Source organism: Capricornis sumatraensis, chromosome 9 (assembly GCF_032405125.1).
Source record: "Capricornis sumatraensis isolate serow.1 chromosome 9, serow.2, whole genome shotgun sequence".
Classification (NCBI taxonomy): domain Eukaryota; kingdom Metazoa; phylum Chordata; class Mammalia; order Artiodactyla; family Bovidae; genus Capricornis; species Capricornis sumatraensis.
This window is the reverse complement of record NC_091077.1, coordinates 5,795,215-5,814,018: the sequence shown is the minus strand read 5'-3', so window position 1 is coordinate 5,814,018 and position 18,804 is coordinate 5,795,215. Positions and strand designations below refer to the sequence as shown.

Here is an 18,804-nt window from a genome sequence, read left to right as displayed (position 1 = left end):
AGAAAAGCTATGACCAACCTAGACAGCATATTAAAAAGCAGAGAGATTACTTTGCCAACAAAGGTCCATCTAGTCAAAGCTATGGTTTTTCCTGTATTCATGTATGGATGTGAGAGTTGGACTATGAAGAAAGCTGAGTGCCAAAGAACTGATTCTTTTGACCTGTGGTGTTGGAGAAGACTCTTGAGAATCCCTTGGACTGCAAGGAGATCCAACCAGTCAATCCTAAAGGAAATCAGTCCTGAATATTCATTGGAAGGACTGATGCTGAAGCTCCAATACTTTGGCCACCTGATCCAAAGAACTGACTCACTGGAAAAGACCCTGATGTTGGGAAAGATTGAAGGCAGGAGGAGAAGGGGACGACAGAAGATGAGATGGTTGGATGGTATCACTGATTTGATGGACATGAGTTTGAGCAGTCTCCGGGAGTTGGTGATGGACAGGGAAGCCTGGCATGCTGCAGTCCATGGGGTTGCAGAGTCAGACGCAACTAAACAACTGAACTGGGTCCCATTTGTTTATTTTTCCTTCTTTTTCCCTTGCCTGAGGAAACATAACAGAGAGTACACTGCCTATGTTTTCTTCTAAAACTGTATGGCTTCAGGTCTTAAATTTAAGTCTTTCATTCATTTTGAGTTTATTTTTTTATGTAGAGTGAGAAAGTAGTCCAGTTTAATTCTTTTTCTTATGGCTGTCCAGTTTTCTTAACACCATGTATAGAAGTAACTGTCTTTTCTCGCCAATTTCTATTCTTCCCTCTTTTCTCATAGATTAATTGGCTGTGTAAGTGTGGGCTTATTTCTGGCTTGTCTCTTCTCTTCCATTGACCTATGAATCTGTTTTTGTGTGGATACCATACTGGTTATTACTGTAGGTTTGTGGTATAATTTGAAATCATGGTGCATGATACCTCCAGCTGTGTTGTTCTCTCAAGATTACTTTGGCTCTTCGGGGTCCTTTGTGTTTTCATACAATTAAAAATAAATTATTTTTGGCTGACCTGGATCTTCATCGCTGTGCGGGCTTTTCTCTGGTTGTGGAGAGATGGGGCTGCTATTCTCTAGTTGTGGTCCATGGGCTCCTCACTGCGGTGGCTTCTCTTGTTGCAGAGCGCAGACTGGAAGGCATGCAGGCTTCCGTGGTTGCCGCACGTAGACCCAATAGTTGCAGCTTCCACACTCTAGAACACAGGTTCAATAGTTGTGGCACACGTGCTTAGTTATTTCAAGGCATGTGGGATCTTCCTGGACCAGGGATTGAACCTTTGTCTCCTGCATTAGCAGGCACATTCTTTACCTCTGAGCCACCAGAGAAGGCCCCATACAGTTTTTAGGATGATGTGTTGTAGTTCTGTGAAAAATGCCGCTGGTATTTTGAGAGGGATTGCATTGAATCTGTAGATTGACTTGGGCCGTATGCTCATTTAACAATACCAGTTCTCCCAATTCACAAGCACAGTATATTTCCATCCATTTCTGTAGTCTTCAGTTTCTTTCACTGAATGTCTTAGAGTTTTCAACGTGCAAGTCTTTTACTTCCTTGTTTAGATTTATTCATAGCTATTTTATTCTTTTTGATACAACTGTAAGTGGTATTGTATTCTTAATTTCTTTTTCTGATCATTATTTAATGTATAGGAACACAATATATTTCTGTATGTTAATTTTGTATCCTGCAACTTTACTGAATTCATTTATTAGTTCTAATATGTTTTGATGGCATCTCTAGGATTTTCTGTATATTGTATCATGTCATGTGCAAACAGTGACAGTTTGACTTCTTTCCATTCAGCCTGTTTCTAGCAGTGGCTCATAGTTACTGTATATATCATCCTTATCATATTTTTGCCCACTCAGTGCTATTGAGGGGAAGGAACCATGCCTTAGATTGCTTCTTTGTAGCTGCTTGGCTTTTGGACCTATAATTTAAATTCTTACCCTTGTGGAGAGTTTTCCCTTGACTTTATAGAATCCTAAATCTTATAGGGTCTTCCACAGAGCCATAATGTGACTTCTGTGGCTCATTGTCATCATGCTTGGAAATAAATCCCTTCCTCTGTCAGGTGCATCCCCAGCTGAAAGCTTGTCCAGGTTTCAGGTAAAATGCCATTCTCTGTACTGTTCTGTGTGTGTGTGTGTGTGTGTGTGTGTGTGTGTAGCTTGTCCAGGTTTCAGGTAAAATGCCATTCTCTGTACTGTTCCCTTTCTGTGTGTGTGTGTTGGGGGCGGGGGTTACCGTTTTATTTACTTATTTTTGGCTGTGCTGGGTCTCCATTGCTGTGTGGGCCTTTTTTCGAGTTGCAGAGAGTGGGAGCTACTCTCTATTGCAGTGTGTGGGCTTCTCATTGCTGTGGCCTCTCTTTCTGTGGAGCACAGGCTCTAGGGTGTGTGGGCTCAGTAGTTGAGGTTCCCAGGCTCTCAAGCACGGGCTCAATAGTTGTGGCAAAGGGGCTTAGCTGTGCCTGAGGCATATGGGATCATCCCCATCCCGGATCGAGCCCATGTCTCCTGCGCTGGCAGGCAGACCCTTCGCAGGAGCCGTCGGGGAGGCCCTCTGGTTGCTTCTGATCTCCCTTCGCATCACATTGCAAGCATGCTTTCTTTAAACTTCTTTCTTTTTAATTGTGCATTTTTTCCAAATCAGGAAGCTGTCCACTTATTTTCTTTCTTTTCATTCTTTACCAGGCAAAGAATCATATGTGTATTCTAGGTAAACATTTTAATTGATCACTAAACTTGGTACCACATTTATCTTTCCTATCTATTATTTTCATCATCTTTTGCTTTCCATGTAAGAGACTAACCTTGTTTGTGTGTGTGTGTGTGTGTGTGTGTGTGTGTGTTTCGATTATTATTTCTGTCTCCTCCACTGTGTGTGTAAGCTTTCCAGAAGGAATGTGTCATAAACTCACCCATATGTTTCATCAGTTCGTTCGTTAAGAGTTCCGAGGCGTGGAGGGTGTTTCACTCTATCCTTTGCAACTTTATCCAAATTGCAGCCATTGGTTTCTCAGGGGTACCTGCCTCTACAGGGCTTTGGATAACCTGCTGGCTGTCTCAGTCCCTGGACCTGCTCAACAGACCGTAACTATTAGGGTACACAACAGGACACTTCACCTGAGAGCCTTCCCATTTTGATTATGATATGGCAGTGATGTGGGTGTATCAACAGAATTCCTGACTCCCCTGGGACTTAACTAAATTGTTCATGATTATAAGGGATGTTGCTTTACCCAGAAATCTCTTGCCTAGATAATTTATGAAGTCATTTCTGCAAATTCTGTCAGACTTCGTGCTTTTTCATTTTTGCCTTCTTATCTTTCCTCTTGCTGCACACCTCTTCCTCTGTGAATTTTCAGTCTTCTCTTGTCTTACATTCACTGTTTTTCAAGCAGACAGTTCCACTTGTAGACAGTTCTGTTTCAGTCATTTGGGCTTCCACTGTGGAATTGAGAATCTACATTTCTGTATTTAGATGTGTGTCTATTTCCCCCTTAACTTTCTTACTTTTGATTATATTACTTTTTATTTCTTGACGTAGAACATGCATCATTATCCTTATACTTTCCTGATTTGAAAGCTGCAGAGGAGTAAACGCCTCTTCTCTGGAATGGGTTTCTGTTGTTTGCTGTGATCCAGGCAGTCACCCTTTGGACGACGTGCCTTTCTAACTGCAGTATCTCTGTCAATGCCAGTTTGGTTTCTCTGTGTATTTTCAGTGGGGCTACTTTTTAGTGGTTGTTTGACTTAGAAAGCTGCTCCAAATTGTGCCAGTCAGACACTCCTTCATTCTGCTTCCAGGTTTAGCCAGAGAGTCTATAGCTACCTTCCCGGCAAGTGATGAAAAGCTTCCTTTTTTTTCCCTGAAGGCCCTAAAGGACTCACTTCTGGGCCTTTCATCATCAGGCACAGCAGAAGCAAATCTTTCATCCTTTAGGACAGCGGTCCTCAGCCTTTTTGGCACCAGGAACCGGTTTCGTGGAAGACAGTTTTCCCATGGACTGGGGTAGGAGAGGGGGATGGTTTGGGGATGATTCAAACACAGTACATTGATTGTGCACTTCATTTGCATTATTATTACATTAGCTCCGCCTCAGATCATCAGGCAGCAGGTCCTGAAGGTTGCGGACCTCGGCTTAGGGTCATGACCGTGCCCTGGTAAATTCCATGCCACATCGGTCAGCAGCAGAACTTGGTGCAGAAGCTGCGTTTGTATAACTTAGTGTTAAGCATTTCCACAGAAGAATATCTGTGCCTCTTGCTGTTTGCATTTCCATTTTTTCCACGCATTCTCTGGGTCTCCTCTGACTTTAGAGTGTGAAATGTATTTAGGAACCATCACTTCATGGTTCTAGCAACTTGACCCCTGCTTCCCCGGTAGCCTCTGCTTCTTGTTCCACCTAGGAACTATAGCATTGTTGGTGCCTGCCACGTGCCAGGCCCAGTGTTCTTGCTTCTTGGAGTGCTGTCTCTTTGGATCCTCACCAAACGCACAAGGTCGAGACCACTTCCAGCTTGCTGATGACAGCACTGACTGGGCTGCTTGTAGCCATGGTCGTACGCGGAGAGGCAAGTCTGGCTCCTAAATGCCGTGCTTCTGTCCCAGAAGAATTGCAGTTGGTAACTTTTTCTACACATTTTGGTGATTAAAAATTTTTTTTAAGTTACCTTGGTTACAAGGTATAAGAGGCCTTAAAACACTCTCAGCTTTTTTCTCTCTTCAGCAGCACCTGTACTAAAATTAGAATGATACAGAGAATATTAGCATGACCCTTGTGCAAGGATGCCAAATTCATGAAACATTCCATATTTTGGGGGGCCAAATTCTGTTATTTGCATGTGTAATCCCTTCTAATAAACTTAGGTGCTCAGAAATTTTAAAAGAAAACAACAAGCAAAAAACCCACTCTCAACTCTGAAGTGAATGTTCTAAGGAATAAGAGGTGTGCTGATCCCAGCCCTTCCACCCCTCAGGGTGCATGCTGGCCCTGTGGTGACCCTTGCTTTCCCTGAGAACCCTAAGGTGACCCCAGAGGCGTCTGGTGGGATCACTCACCTCTCTACCTCACGCCTGCAGGCTGCCTGGCAGTGCAAGGGGCTCTTAACTTTGGCTGCTTTCCCATGATAAGGGAGAAGACATAAAAACTATATTTTAATGTTACAAAGTAAAACATGTGATGAGGTAGCAACCACGGGTAAGGTATCCTACCTACTTTTGTTTGTGAGATGGACATATTTGTCTATAGGTTTCTGATTATGGATGTATGTTGCAAGGTTTAAAAAGACGCAAAAGCAGAGTGAATTGATTGACTTCTGACTGACAAGCCTTAGGAAGTGACTGGCTCACCTTGATGTGGAGCTGTCCTATAGCTTCAGGAATGGGGCATCTCATGGGGACAGCTCAAGGTGTCACTGATGCCTGAGCAAGAAGCAGAGATGTTTGAGGCGGAGATGTCTTGATGCCATTTAGTAATTAAAATTTTGTGTTTATAAGGTGTAAGCCTCAATTCTGTGGCTTTTTGTACAGAAGGAAACTCTAATTTCCTGGTGATGCTAGATAAAGTCATCATTTGTGCAACAAATTTTCCTGAGAACCTCCCGTGGGCCAGCCTGTTTTGGCACTGGGGACACATGAGGAGGCACATCATGGGGCTTTGTCTAGCGGCCCTCATCTGTGTGTGGGGGACAGGGCCACAGTGCATGCATGGGAGGATAGTGGCAGGTTGTGGCTCTGGGAATTGGATGCTAAGGACCACTAGGATCCATCTCCTCCAGGACTTGGAGTGTGGCTAACTCCCATGGGGGCCACATCTCAAACTTCATCCTCTGGCTCCTAGAGCAGTACTCCTGACATCCTCTTACGCTGACAGACAAGGCCTTCCAGAAGATTTGAGTCTTAAGCCTTTGGACACCTTCCTGGCTCTCCTGGTGGCCACTCAAGGCCCCAGAGGGGTGTGATGCTCTTTCTCCAAGCCTTAGGTCAGAAAAGAGAGAACTGGCAGAGAGAGAAACTGATCACTGTCACATCCGGCTCGGAGAAGAGAGCTGTCAGTGGAGTCCAGCCTGAGTGTCTACTGAATAGACGCTGAGCACACAAAAGCTCTAAATGAGATGACAGTTGATGGGCCCATGTAGGCCTGGGCCCGGCAGCACAGGCCAAGACGCTAGAGAAGCGGGCATAGTGGCTTCTGGCTGTAGGCAACTGGCTGTGTCCCTTTTCAGTGTGCCCACCATGGACGTAGTTTCTTGTGGGCTTTCCTCACCTCTGGATTTAGAGTATGCCTTGTGCGGTGAGATCAAATTGCCAACGTCCGTTAGATCATTGAAAAGGCAAGAGAGTTCCAGGAAGACATCTACTTTTGCTTTATTGACTATGCCAAAGCATTTGTGTGGATCACAACAAATTGTGGAAAATTCTTAAAGAGATGGGAATACCAGGCCACCTTACCTGCCTCCTGAGAAATCTGTATGCAGGTCAAGAAGCAACAGTTAGAACCGGATATGGAATAGACTGGTTCCAAATGGGAAAATGAGTACGTCAAGGCTGTGTATTGTCACCCTGCTTATTTAACTTACGTGCAGAATACATCATGCAAAATGCCAGGCTGGATCAAGCACAAGCTGGAATAAAGATTGCTGGGAGAAATATTAAAAACCTCAGATACACAGATGACACCACCATTATGGCAGAAAGTGAAGAGGAACTAAAAAGCCCCCTAATGAAAGCGAAAGAGGAAAGTGAAGAAGTTGGCTTAAAACTCAGCATTCAAAAAACTAAGATCATGGCATCCAGTCCCATCACTTCATGGCAAATAGAGGGGGAAACAGTGAGAGACTTATATTTGGGGGCTCCAAAATCACTGTAGATGGTGACTACAGCCATGAAATTAAAAGACACTTGCTCCTTGGGAGAAAAGCTATTAACCTAGACAGCATATTAAAAAGCAGAGACATTACTTTGCCAACAAAGGTCTGTCTAGTCAAAGCTATGGCTTTTCCGATAGTCATGTATGGATGTAAGAGTTGAACTAAAAAGAAAGCTGAGCACCAAAGAATTGATGCTTTTGAACTGTGGTGTTGGAGAAGACTCTAGAGAATCCCTTAGAGTGCAAGGAGATCCAACCAGACTATCCGAAATCAGTCCTGAATATTCATTGGAAGGACTGATGCTGAGGCTGAAACTCCAATACTTTGTCCACCTCGTGTGAAGAGTTGACTTTTGAAAAGACCCTGATGCTGGGAAAGATTGAGGGCAGGAGGAGAAGGGTATGACAGAGAATGAGGTGGTCGGATGGCATCACTGACTCAATGGACATGAGTTTGAGTAAACTCCGGGAGTTGGTGATGGACAGGGAGGCCTGGCATGCTGCAGTCCATGGGGTTGCAAAGAGTCGGACACGACTGAATGACTGAACTGAACTGAACTTGTGTGGTAAGGAGAGCATCCCTGGACCACAGACTCAAAAAGAAGGCTTCTTCAGTCCACTGGAGGAGTTTCACCTCGTCTTATTGCCCTTTTCATCTCTGTTGGGGGGCAGTGACACTCCGGTGTGGTCAGCTTTGTGCCAGGTCCTGAGGTGTGGCTAGACTTGACTTGGAGACTCCTGAGCGTGGTGGGTTTACCCACTCCGCCTTGGCTACCCGTCTGGGTTGTTCACAGAGCAAGCCACGCGGAGCTCCAAGTGAAAGGCAAATGCTTCCCGTGTGTGTTTTTATCCGCCGTGTACTCTCTCTAAAGGGCTCCCCTTGAGCATGAAGGCCTTGCCCAAGACAGGATTTACATGTGGAGATTGAGTCATGGAACTTCAGAATCTCAGGGTTGGACCAGGTCTTAGCATGTCCCTAACCCAGCTTTTAGTCACATAGTTTCCGCCAGTTGTCCCTCCCAATTGGTGGCCCTCAGGAGTGAGCATCTCTTGCTGAAGGCTGAGTGGGAAGGAGTGGCTCCTGAAAAATGCAAGCCCCTGCTTCTGTGTTTACCAGCTTTGTGACATCGCACACGTGGCTGGAGCTGAGCCTGTCCTCACTGTCTCTGTAGATGGCCTCCAGCCAAGGAGCCTCACTCTGGGGCCACACTCATGGCAGCACGCACTGCCCATGTCTCTCTGGGGACCCTGAGCTCCTCCAGGCCTTGTTGCCTTGGGAGGGGACACTCAGTCTGGTTGCACAGTGCCTTTTGCCTGGGCTCTATATACATGTGGTGTGTGTGAGAGAGAGAGAGTATGGGAGACAGAGACAGACAGGAGCCCAGTGACTCTCCAGTGTTCTAAGTTCCTCTGTCCCTCTCCTCCGCTCCTATTAACTCCCCCTCCTGGCCCACCTGTCTTTGAGGGGCTGGTCTCCAGACCAGCTAAGTCATCCCCAGCCTCTTAGGTGACTTCCCTGGCCACTACTCACTCAGCCCCAGAGACATCTCTAGCCCCAAGGCTGCCCCTCTGGCCTCACCAGCCTTTCTCCCTGTCAGGCAACAGATCTGTGGGCCTTGAGCCTCTGTCTCCTCTTTCTTCTCCTCCTCCTCCCTCTGCATCCTTCCAGCAACTGCTAAAGCTCTGAGAGTGTTTGCAGGATGAGCGAATCAGCAGGAACTGCGTCAGGTGTGTGCTTGTGTCTCAGATGGTCTGAGAGACTATGGTCGTGGTGGTGGTGTGGGGGACTGCCCTGGGACCGCACCATTTCCTGCTGGAACGTGAAACTCCAGGGCACAGTTACCCCACGTGGGACCTTGTCGTTGTCTGAACCGTGTACCAGCATGCGCACGAGCAGGGGTGGTGAGCTCAGATCTCAGAATCATCGCTGCCCACCCCCGTCCTTCTGTAGTGCTCCTCCCTCCCCTCTGAGGCTAACTTTGCTCATTTCCAAGCATCTTTTATATGTCTTTTCCCCAGGAAAGACTAACCCTCAGACCTACTCTCTGATTGTATTAAATTGATTTCTTGCGCCATGATTTGCTGTGGGTGTGCCGCAGTAAGTAGCATGCGGTGGCCTTTCTGTGCTCCTTCCCCTTCTGAAGATTAGCTGCCCCAGTGAGAGGGGGCTCCAGTTCTGACTCCAGAGCCTGGAAAGACAGGAAGCCCACCAGTAGGGGAGCACGTGTATGTTACCTTCCCCCAGACACACCACAGCTGCTGGGATAGAGGAGAAGCCAGCCCACTTCTCAAGCTGAGCAGGCCATCTTCCCACCTAACTGAACACCTGCAGCCTTTGGTGACAGGACAACCCGTGTGAACCCCCATGCAAAGCTGCTTAACTGTTTGAGAATTAACTCTTTTTTCTTTCTCTTTCAGTGGTTGATATCACAGCAAGTATCCTTTCCTTGGTACTATTCCCTTTAAGGAAAACTCCTTCTAAATAAAAACACGTGTTATAAACTTGAATTCTGTTTATAACGCACACTTTGGGTTTGGGCTTTGCCCCACAGATTCCCTGGAGCATCCCTTCAGACCAGCAGCTTCTTCCTGGGTGCTCCTCTCCTCTTCATGCCCTAGCGTCTGGCTCCACACCAGCCAGCAGCAAGCCCAGGGATTACTAGGGGAATACGTGAACTTGGGGTTTTAGAGCAGACGGGGATGTGCCCATCCAGCCAGCCTCTGCAGCGTCAGAATGCTGAAGTGTGGCCCTTTTAAACTGACCATTTTGTAGTGTCTCTACTTCCTTAACAAGACATCACTAGATCCCACAGTTTGAAGATGTTAAGTTTGAAGCAGCGAGTCTTCTGTCCGAGTTATACTGTCAAGAGGTAAGAACATATAAAGGCTTCTGAAAGCAAACCCCCTCTCCTTGTAGTGAAGGCGCAGGGGCAGATTGGGAGTCACAGGAGTGGATTCCCTTCTGGCTTTTAAGACTTTGCATAATTTTCCTGTCTTCCACACCTGGAGTTAGTGATGGACAGGGAGGCTTGGCGTGCTGCAGTCCACGGGGTCGCAAAGAGTCAGAGACGACTGAGCGGCTGTACTGAACTGAACACGTGGTACAGGGCAGCCCTGGATGACCGCTTGCTGACAAAGGCTAGCAGAGTCTTTTTCTACTGAGGACTGTGCAGAGTAGCCCTGTTCCTGGGCTAAAGATGATTGATTCCTGAACGAGTTCACATAGTGTAGCTGAAGCTGGTTTCTGACCTCAAGTGTAACTGAAAGTTGCCTTTCTCCAGTTTCTGCAGTGACTCCTGTTTCACGCCCTTGGCCTCTCACTCTGGTTACAGTTCAGAAAAGATGGTAATTGTTATCAATTTGACTGTTCAGGAATTTGAACTAAAGCTACTTTCAGTTTAGTTGAATAGGGAATTATTTTAAGATCAGTGTGAAAAGCTTCCCAGCCGGTGAGGCTAATAAAATATCTTTTCTTTTTAAATGAAGCAGATCTTTTGGTAAGTGTGTCTGGGAATGGCCTTCTGGGTCCACAGCTGCTGCAGAAGGAATCCAGCTTGGTTTTTCCTCCTTAAATGTGACTGTTTGCTTTCAGAATTCCGTGGACGCAGCAAAGCCGCTGCTGCGGAAAGCTATCCAGATCTCCCAGCAGACCCCGTACTGGCACTGCCGCCTGCTCTTCCAGCTCGCTGTGCGTACTGTGGGCCCGACCAGATGCACGGGCGCCGGTTGGGTGGGCGGCTCTCTGGGCTGGGCTTCCCTGGCTGCAGTGGAGGAGCCCGCAGGCCAGGTGGACTCACTGGAGATGCCTCTCCATCCCGGCTTGGCCCATACCGCCCTGTCTCTGGCCAGCCCCTGGCCTCCTCTGACCCTGACGCAGCCTGCCCACCAGCCACTTCTTGCCTGCCCTCTGTGATGACGCCCCATCACCTGCCTGTGCACACAGTGGGGCCTGGGCTGCAGTGTCACCTGCTCCCTGGGGGAGCCTCTTAATGCCAGGAGGATTTGGCTCAGAGGGTCCCCTGCTGAGGAGAGCTCACCTAGCCTGAGCGGCTGCCGTCTCTCCAGGCACCCTCCTGCCCGACACGTGCACTGCCGTCCTTGAATCCTCCCATGTGCTTTTGTGCTTTTCGTCAAAGGAGGAAGCAAGCGAGGTAGTGAGTCACTTGCCTCAGGCCACAGAGTAGGTGGGTGCGGTGAGCAGAGCCCAAGCTCTCAGCTGAGGCCCCACAGGGGTCCCTGCCTTTCAGCCTGCGTTTGAAACTCCCACAGACCCTTACCCCTGAAAGAGGCCCTTCTTGTTTGAGGCTCCTCTGGCTGCTCCCCTAGTGACCGGCCCCTGAAGGCAACCTGCGAAGCGCACAGACATACTTGCACAGCCCTTAGGGATCTGTGCCCATTAGTGTTACTGCTGGCTGTGTGCACCATTAAGCTGTAGACAAAGCGGAGTTCTATACCCAAAGCAATTAGTGTTGATGAGGTAATATGCTTAATTTAGCTCAGAACTGATACTAAGGCAATTTTGCTGATGGGGGGAGGTTTTGTGTAACTTGCTTGCAAGGTAGCAGGTCAGATATGGTAAGTCTGGTGGTTTGGAAGTGAGGGTCATTGCTCTTTTCTCCTTTTCTCAGCAACTGCACACACTTGAGAAGGACCTGGTGTCAGCCTGCGACCTCCTGGGTGTGGGGGCCGAGTACGCCCGGGTGGTGGGCTCTGAGTACACACGGTAGGCACCCCCTCCTCGGGCCCTTTCTCCGCCCACTTGGGGAAGTTTGGTCATCTTGGTCCTGGACAGCAAATAGAAATGGCATCTTGGTGTGAAATGCTGACCACCCTTATTCACAGTAAGAGACATGCAGATTCAGGCGGCCCGGAGATGCTTCTGCCCCACCGATTCATGAAGTGAGAAGTTGTTGAGCTGGCTGTGCGGGTGAGGGGCAGCTGGCGTTCTCAGCACTGTGAGCGCTTGCGTGTTTCTAGCATCTCTTGAAATAAAAAGGGCCTGTGTGATGTACTGGGTGATCCCCTTCCTGGTGGGGGTGAGAGTGGTGCTTGTAGGTCCCGTGGGCAGCATGGTTGGCAGCCAGTCCCCATTCAGGTACCCGGGAGTGTTCAGGTGTACAACAGGGGACAGAGGAAGAGGACATCTGTGTAACAGAACGGACATAGGCTTGTACTGTGTGTGAAACGGCTTAAACTACCTGGAGGCTAGTGCGCTGGGGTTGGGGTTGGGGTCAGAGGCCACCAGTGCTTCCCCACGCGCCCTCTTAGAGGGCCGCCAGCCTCTTTCCACCCCAAGGAGAAGAATCCTCTGGAGCAGGACCCAAGCCCCTGGGAGCAGCACTCTTACTCTGTTGTGTGTGTGGGGATTGTGGAAAGCTCTCTAACACAGACTCCACACTTGCCCGTGGGGTCGTGGGGACAGAACAGTTCCTAAGTCTGTTCTCTTGAGTTCTGGACTTGTAAGTGCTCACATGGGTGCACACAGCTCCCCAAGACTCTCATCCCTGAGCCACCCTGACCCGGGATGGACACTGTCACGTGGTCTGGTCCTCCTCATGCTGTAGCCGTTACTAGGTTCGGGGTGACACTCAATGACTTGCAGGCCACAGGGATGGCTGCACGCTGCACATGTTCACAAGTGTCCTCAAGACATGCCTCTGTACCACTGTGGGCAGGTAACTGGGGTGGGCTTTGCCAGGGCATGGCGCCTACAGGTCTGCTGACACAGAACTTCTGATCTCAGATGTGAGGCCTAGTGAGGTGATAATATGGGAACCTTGACGTGAAGTGCTAGACCTTAGACTTTAACAGTCAGATAGGAGACCCTCGGGTGTCCATGCCGTGAGGTAACAACAAAGGATGACGGGTGGCCGGGAGTGTAGACATCTCTCACTGTGCGACTGGGGCCCGTGCTCCTCAGGCTCGTCACCTGAACCATGCCCACTTGCTGGGGCGTCAGCTGCAGCAGCACATCAGGGCTCTGCACGGACTGGCGGGCCCGCAGCCCCTCAGCTGCTCCTAAAAGCAGCGGGCTCAGCCATTGGACCGCCAGGGAAGTCCTCACTCCATGCTTTCTTGAGCACCTGTTTCTGCCTTCTGAGATTTTGAACCTCATGAGTCCCTAAACAAGAAGAAAGTTACAGGAAGATAAAACAAAATAGAGCACGCTTATTGGCCAGGGTCCATTGTCATCCATTTAACTGCCCCAGAGGTTGGTCCCTGTGCATGTTGAGGTGGCAGTCATCCTAGGGGTTGCCTGGGCCTCCCAGACCTGACGCCCCCTCTCTTTTCCAGGGCACTGTTCCTGCTCAGCAAAGGCATGGTAAGTGGAGGCTGGGCAGGATAAGGTGTGGGGGACATGAGTTTGGGTTCCCAGGGTCTGCCAAGGCTTTGCCTGCTTGCCATGTCATGGCCCATCAGTTGCCCAGACCCTCAGGCACGGCAGGTAGCCATGAGAGGCAGACCCTGTCCCCCGCCCCCTTGCTGGATTCAGAGACAAAGCTCCGATTCCAGGCTGTGGGATTTGTGCTGATGGAGGAGCCGCCTCGGTTGAAGCTGCCTGGACTTGGGTTCCAGCCTGGCTTTGTGCCCTCCCTTTGGGGTGCCAGCAGTTGCACATGGGCAGGTGGGTGGCAGCCCTGTGCACCAGGAGAGCCCCCAGCACCTGCTCCTCTCCCCACAGCTGCTGCTGATGGAGCGCAAGCTGCAGGAAGTCCACCCACTGCTGACCCTCTGTGGACAGATAGTTGAGAACTGGCAAGGGAACCCCATCCAGAAAGAGTCTCTGCGTGTCTTCTTCCTGGTGCTCCAGGTGACCCACTACCTGGATGCTGGGCAGGTGTGTACTGCCTCCCACGTGCTGGCTGCTGGGGAGCAGGCAGGTGGTGGATGGGCCTCTGACTGAGAATTCAGTTCTGCGATTGCCTCCTGTCCCTCCCCACCAGCCACACTTCCTTGGTTCTCCCACCCACACCCACCTTTGCCTGTTGGGCCGAGCACTTCACTCGATGCATAGAAGCAGAGCAGACTCTTACAGGGTGCTGACAGCTGCGGAGATGGCCTGTAGGGCCTTGGGATGGGGCAAGGCCGGCAGGACCTGGCAGGCTGCCACTGCGGGTGCCTGCCTCTTCAGGGTGTGGCACCCGACAGGAGCAGATGGGCGGCCAGGTGTGCAGTGCTGTCTGCCTGCTGCAGGTAAAGAGCGTGAAGCCGTGCCTGAAGCAGCTGCAGCAGTGCATCCAGACCATCTCCACACTGCACGATGACGAGATCCTACCCAGCAACCCTGCTGACCTCTTCCACTGGCTGCCCAAGGAGCACATGTGCGTGCTTGTCTACCTGGTGAGTCCCTGCAGGGGCCGGAGCCTGGCGGCCCGGGTGAGAGAGGAGAGGGCTTCAGTGGCCACCACCATCTGACCTTGTCGCCAGGTGACCGTGATGCACTCCATGCAAGCTGGCTACCTGGAGAAGGCGCAGAAGTACACGGACAAGGCCCTCATGCAGCTGGAAAAGCTCAAGAGTAAGTCAGGCCCTGTGGGGCTCTGGGTCGAGTAGCGCCCTGGTGGGCAGCCCACCCATCACTGCCAGTGTTGGGCCTGGAGGACGTTGAAGGACTGCAGCATGGGTCCCTGCCCCATGGGTCTTGCACCCCAGTTGGCCGATAGGGATGATCGGGTTCAGGCAGAGCCCAGGCCTGGACGGGATCCTTGCTCCCCAGGGAGGTTGGGTGAGTACTTGGAGCATCTCTGTCGTATCACCCTCACTGCACAGAGAGTCATGGGGCTTAGTGGGACTCCCCCGCAACCTGCGGGGACGGAAGCGCCCAACTGAAAGGCGGTGGCTGCTTTTGCTGTCACTTTTCAGCATTGTGATGTGGATTGTGCTTAGGGTGAGATCGGAATTGGAACTTGACTGACAGCAGATCCTCTGGGGTCCTAGGTTCTTCTGGGATTCTTGACTAGTCTGTCCTGGGTAGTCGAGGACCTTTGACTAGTGGGAACCCAGAGCCTCGCATGTCCCTGGCTGGCTTGTGCCCCGTTCATCCTGTCCACTCCCTGTGCCTTTGTCAGTGCTGCTGGGGAGGAGCCAGAGAGCCAGATTTCGCAGGGACTACTTTTCTTTCAGATGAGTTGGGAAAGTGCTGTCTGATTCCAACGTGAGGACAGCTGCTTGGAACAGCCAGAAGCTGTGGTCCCCCCCACTGTTGTTTGAGGCCTCTTGCATAGTCTGCTGGGCAACCTCAACATTTCTAGAACCTGTGGTGCACAGCATGCCCCTGAGCACTCACCTGGGTCGGGGCAGGGGTGCAGGTTGAGGATGGAAAACAGATCCCTTTAGGAATTTCTTGCTCTTAAAATACTCTGGTCACCAAAACCTGGCTATGAACCTGATTCTTCACCTGGACAGGGAGATGGGCCCCCTTGGTTGAGGGTGCTGTGAGCACCAAGTAAGGCGACAGACTGGGTGCTGGGCCAGCGCCTGGTAGAGCAAGTGGGCTCAGACTCAAGCAGCTGAGGGGCTGGCCTGGCAGGAGGGCTCGGAGCCAGCAGGAGGCAGGCACGTGGGCCAGCGTCTCCTCGGTGGTCTCCTTCTCTCACGCCTCAAGGGCTCACCCTGCCTCTTGCCCCCAGTGCTCGACTGCAGCCCCATCCTGTCCTCCTTCCAAGTGATCCTGCTGGAGCACATCATCATGTGCCGGCTCGTCACAGGACACAAGGCCACCGCGCTGCAGGAGGTAGGCCCCCGGGGGCCGCGTGCACACAGGATGGGAAGGCTGGGGGAGGGCCATTTGAATTTGCTGTGTCCTGAGGGTGTCACTTGGGAGAATGTAACCTGGCCAGCCATGAGCCTGCATGGACATAATCAGGTTTTTACCTAAAAGTTTTTATGCCCAAGGAGCATGGGGTCTGGGGTTTTAGAGTCTGCTGATGGCAATTCTAGCACCCCTCCTGCCCAGTGATCCGTAATCCTTGATGCCCGCCTTCCTGAAGGGGCATGGGGACCTTGGTAAGGATGTAGGTACTATATGACTTGAGACACAGGTTGCAAAGGGAGGAGGCGGAGAACCAGACAAGGGCCGACATCCTCACGGTGGGCACCTCTGCTGGGACTTTATGCCCAGGTTAGACTGGGCGGTATGTGGGTACCCCCACATACTGGCTTTGGGGGCCTCCTCTCAATGCTGCCAGGGCCCTGGGTCTCACATTAGTGATGTCAGACATGCTGTCTCCCTGCAGATCTCCCAGGTCTGTCAGCTGTGCCAGCAGTCGCCCCGGCTCTTCTCCAACCACGCTGCACAGCTGCATACGCTGCTGGTGAGTGCATGGCAGCCCCCAGCCCCATCCCTGTGAGTAACCCTGTGCCAACACCCCAGGCAGGATTTAGAACCTTCCCAGTGGACTGCATTCTGACAAGCATCTCATCAGGTCCAAGTTGACTCAGGTCCCAGGAGGCAGGAATGATGAAGCATGCCATCTTCCCCTCCACCGGTCAGGGTGAAGCTCAGCTACAGCTGGCTCGGTAGAGTCTCTTGTCAGGCTCGCCTGGGTGCAGCCGTGCAGCCCTAGGCAAGCCACATGTGGCTCTGAGCCCTTGGCCCCGTCTTCTTCTAGGGCCTGTACTGTGTCTCTGTCAACTGCATGGACAACGCCGAAGCCCAGTTCACCACAGCGTTGCGGGTAAGGTGCCGGCCCTCACTTTATGGGGCAGGAGGTGCTTCTCAGTAAGGAGTCGGGACAACAGACACACAAACCGTGGTCAGTGGGTGACTCCACAGCGTCCAGCCTGGTGTCAGCTGTGACAGTGCTGTGCCATTTATCCAGGGCTTCCTTTGTCAGGCCTTGTGCTGCCCGGGTGCGGACAGGCCAGCAGCGGTAGCACAGCCTGATGCAGGATAGCTGTGGGCAAGGGGGCTCCTGGCCACCCTGGGGTGGGGCTTCCCCAGCTAACTCAGAGGGCAGCCTCAAGGAGGTTGTCTTGAGCCAGGCATCTGCTGGACATGCCCTGGTTAGCCGCTTTCACTGAGGATTCCCAGTCCTCCCGGTGGTCCACCAGGTGATGTTGACTTGTGTCCCCGCTACTTGGGCCCTGGTGCTGCTCACTCCAATGGTGCTGAGACCTCCCCTCATTGCCTGTGGCCCTTGAAGTTCTCTTAGACACCCCTTCTGCACCCCACTTCCTACGCAAGTTGCTGCTGCTGCCTTGTTTCAACATCAAAGCTCCCAGCAGACGGTGTGTGCCGCCAGGGGCTCTGTCCACCAACCTGGGGGGGAAGTGGTACAACCAGAACTTGGATCCAGACCCCACATGACACCAAACATGTTTCCTGTGGTCCTGTGAGAAACATATCGGAGCATCTTTGCTCAGATCAGACAACCCTCTGGGTCTCCTTGGCACCTGCCAGGGTCCTCCAGCTGGGGTTTGTGCTTCGTAGGCATTCTTGGCCTCTTAGACAGGTGCACTCGCTGAGCCCTGCTTGGAATGCTCAGCCCCCAGGGTCTGAGCACTGCTCAGACCACTCAGATTGGTTCCTTTCATGGCCATTCTCGTCCCCCCAGAAAAACTGGGGACAGCAGACTGTCTGCCAGCAGCCATTAGCAGAGGAACCAGCAAGCATGCTCCTCTGCTGTGTTTACACACTGGGGTTCTGGGGTGACCACCTGAGGTGGGGGGGGCCACCCAGATCTCAGACTGAGATGGCAGAGAATAGAGCGAACTGTGGCGTGTTCTGAGGACAGGCTCTGGGGTGGCTGGCTGTGCTCTTCCGTTTCCCGAGTTTCCTATAACGCAGATGATTGTTTTATAATAACAAGAACTAACAGTTTTGCTGTCCTTAGGTTCAGGAGGCAGGGGTGTGTATGTGTGTTTGGAATAAAAAGAGTAAGAAGGTTCCAAGGTAGCTGTCGTGGAGCGTTTGGGTGGCTCTGATGCCGCCAAGCGACCCCCAAGTGACATGACTGCCCAGCCGGGCCCCCTAAGGCCCTGTGTCTCCCATATTCCAGCTCACCAATCACCAGGAGCTATGGGCCTTCATCGTGACCAACCTGGCGAGTGTGTATATACGGGAAGGAAATAGACACCAAGAGGTAGTAGGTGACATGCTTCATGTTCGGTATCCTTTCTTTCCACTCTTTCTTGGAGGGGGTGTGTGGGAAGTGTGGCAGCCCTGGTCATTCACTGGCATACTGGGGCCAAACCCTCTCATTTTTGGATGCAGAGTTATCCTAACTTGCAGACATCTCTTTCACAGCTGTACAGTTTGCTGGAGAGGATCAATCCAGACCACAGCTTCCCTGTCAGGTAGGCAGCCCCAGGCCCCAAGTCCACTTACCAGCTGTCTTACGCTTTCTCTGCTCTTGAGGTAGTGTGAGCATCTCTGGGGCCCCAGACTGCCCATCTACCCCAACACCTCCCATCCTCCCACCCAATCCCCATCTGTAAATCGGCTGCTTTCGTTAAGACTCACTAAGGTGTGACGCTCCACTCCTCCCTCAGCTCACACTGCCTCCGAGCAGCGGCTTTCTACGTGCGTGGGCTTTTCTCCTTCTTCCAGGGACGCTATAATGAGGCCAAGTAAGTACTGGAGAGGGCAGGTGGCCCTGTACCCGGCACCTCTCTCTGTTTCTCTTCCCCCAACAGCATGTGCCCAGGCCCTCTGTTCCTGCCCTCCCCACCCTCCCCCCGGTGGTCTCTGTTCTGGGCCCCAAGGCTGCCTTTTCTTCCCCAAAAGCCCTCCCAGTGGGGCCTCAGCATCTGTTCTTCTCACGAAGGCGTTTTCTGCGGGAAACCCTGAAGATGTCCAACGCGGAGGACCTGAATCGGCTCACAGCCTGCTCCCTCGTGCTCCTAGGTCACATCTTCTATGTGTTGGGAAACCATAGGGTGAGTGTCAGGGGCCTGACTGAGGGGCATAGGGCCAGGGTGGTGCTTAGTGGGGT

At 51.4% G+C, this 18,804-nt stretch overlaps 1 protein-coding gene and 1 non-coding gene across 2 annotated transcripts in view; both read left to right on the top strand.

Annotated features, from left to right (window-relative positions):
* Positions 1-18,804, top strand: part of MAU2 (MAU2 sister chromatid cohesion factor) — a 33,451-nt gene that overhangs the window by 7,968 nt on the left and 6,679 nt on the right. The window contains exons 2-16 of the mRNA XM_068979571.1: positions 9,287-9,304; positions 9,673-9,738; positions 10,461-10,556; positions 11,497-11,591; positions 13,163-13,190; positions 13,551-13,706; positions 14,063-14,209; positions 14,297-14,387; positions 15,499-15,602; positions 16,105-16,182; positions 16,480-16,545; positions 17,869-17,955; positions 18,117-18,166; positions 18,362-18,439; positions 18,637-18,748. Of these exons, the coding sequence (XP_068835672.1) occupies positions 9,287-9,304; positions 9,673-9,738; positions 10,461-10,556; positions 11,497-11,591; positions 13,163-13,190; positions 13,551-13,706; positions 14,063-14,209; positions 14,297-14,387; positions 15,499-15,602; positions 16,105-16,182; positions 16,480-16,545; positions 17,869-17,955; positions 18,117-18,166; positions 18,362-18,439; positions 18,637-18,748 (1,272 nt within the window). The remainder of the gene's footprint in view (positions 1-9,286; positions 9,305-9,672; positions 9,739-10,460; positions 10,557-11,496; positions 11,592-13,162; positions 13,191-13,550; positions 13,707-14,062; positions 14,210-14,296; positions 14,388-15,498; positions 15,603-16,104; positions 16,183-16,479; positions 16,546-17,868; positions 17,956-18,116; positions 18,167-18,361; positions 18,440-18,636; positions 18,749-18,804) is intronic.
* LOC138086769 (U6 spliceosomal RNA) lies at positions 4,714-4,816 on the top strand. The gene has a single exon (XR_011145462.1). It is a non-coding gene; the product is annotated as a U6 spliceosomal RNA (small nuclear RNA).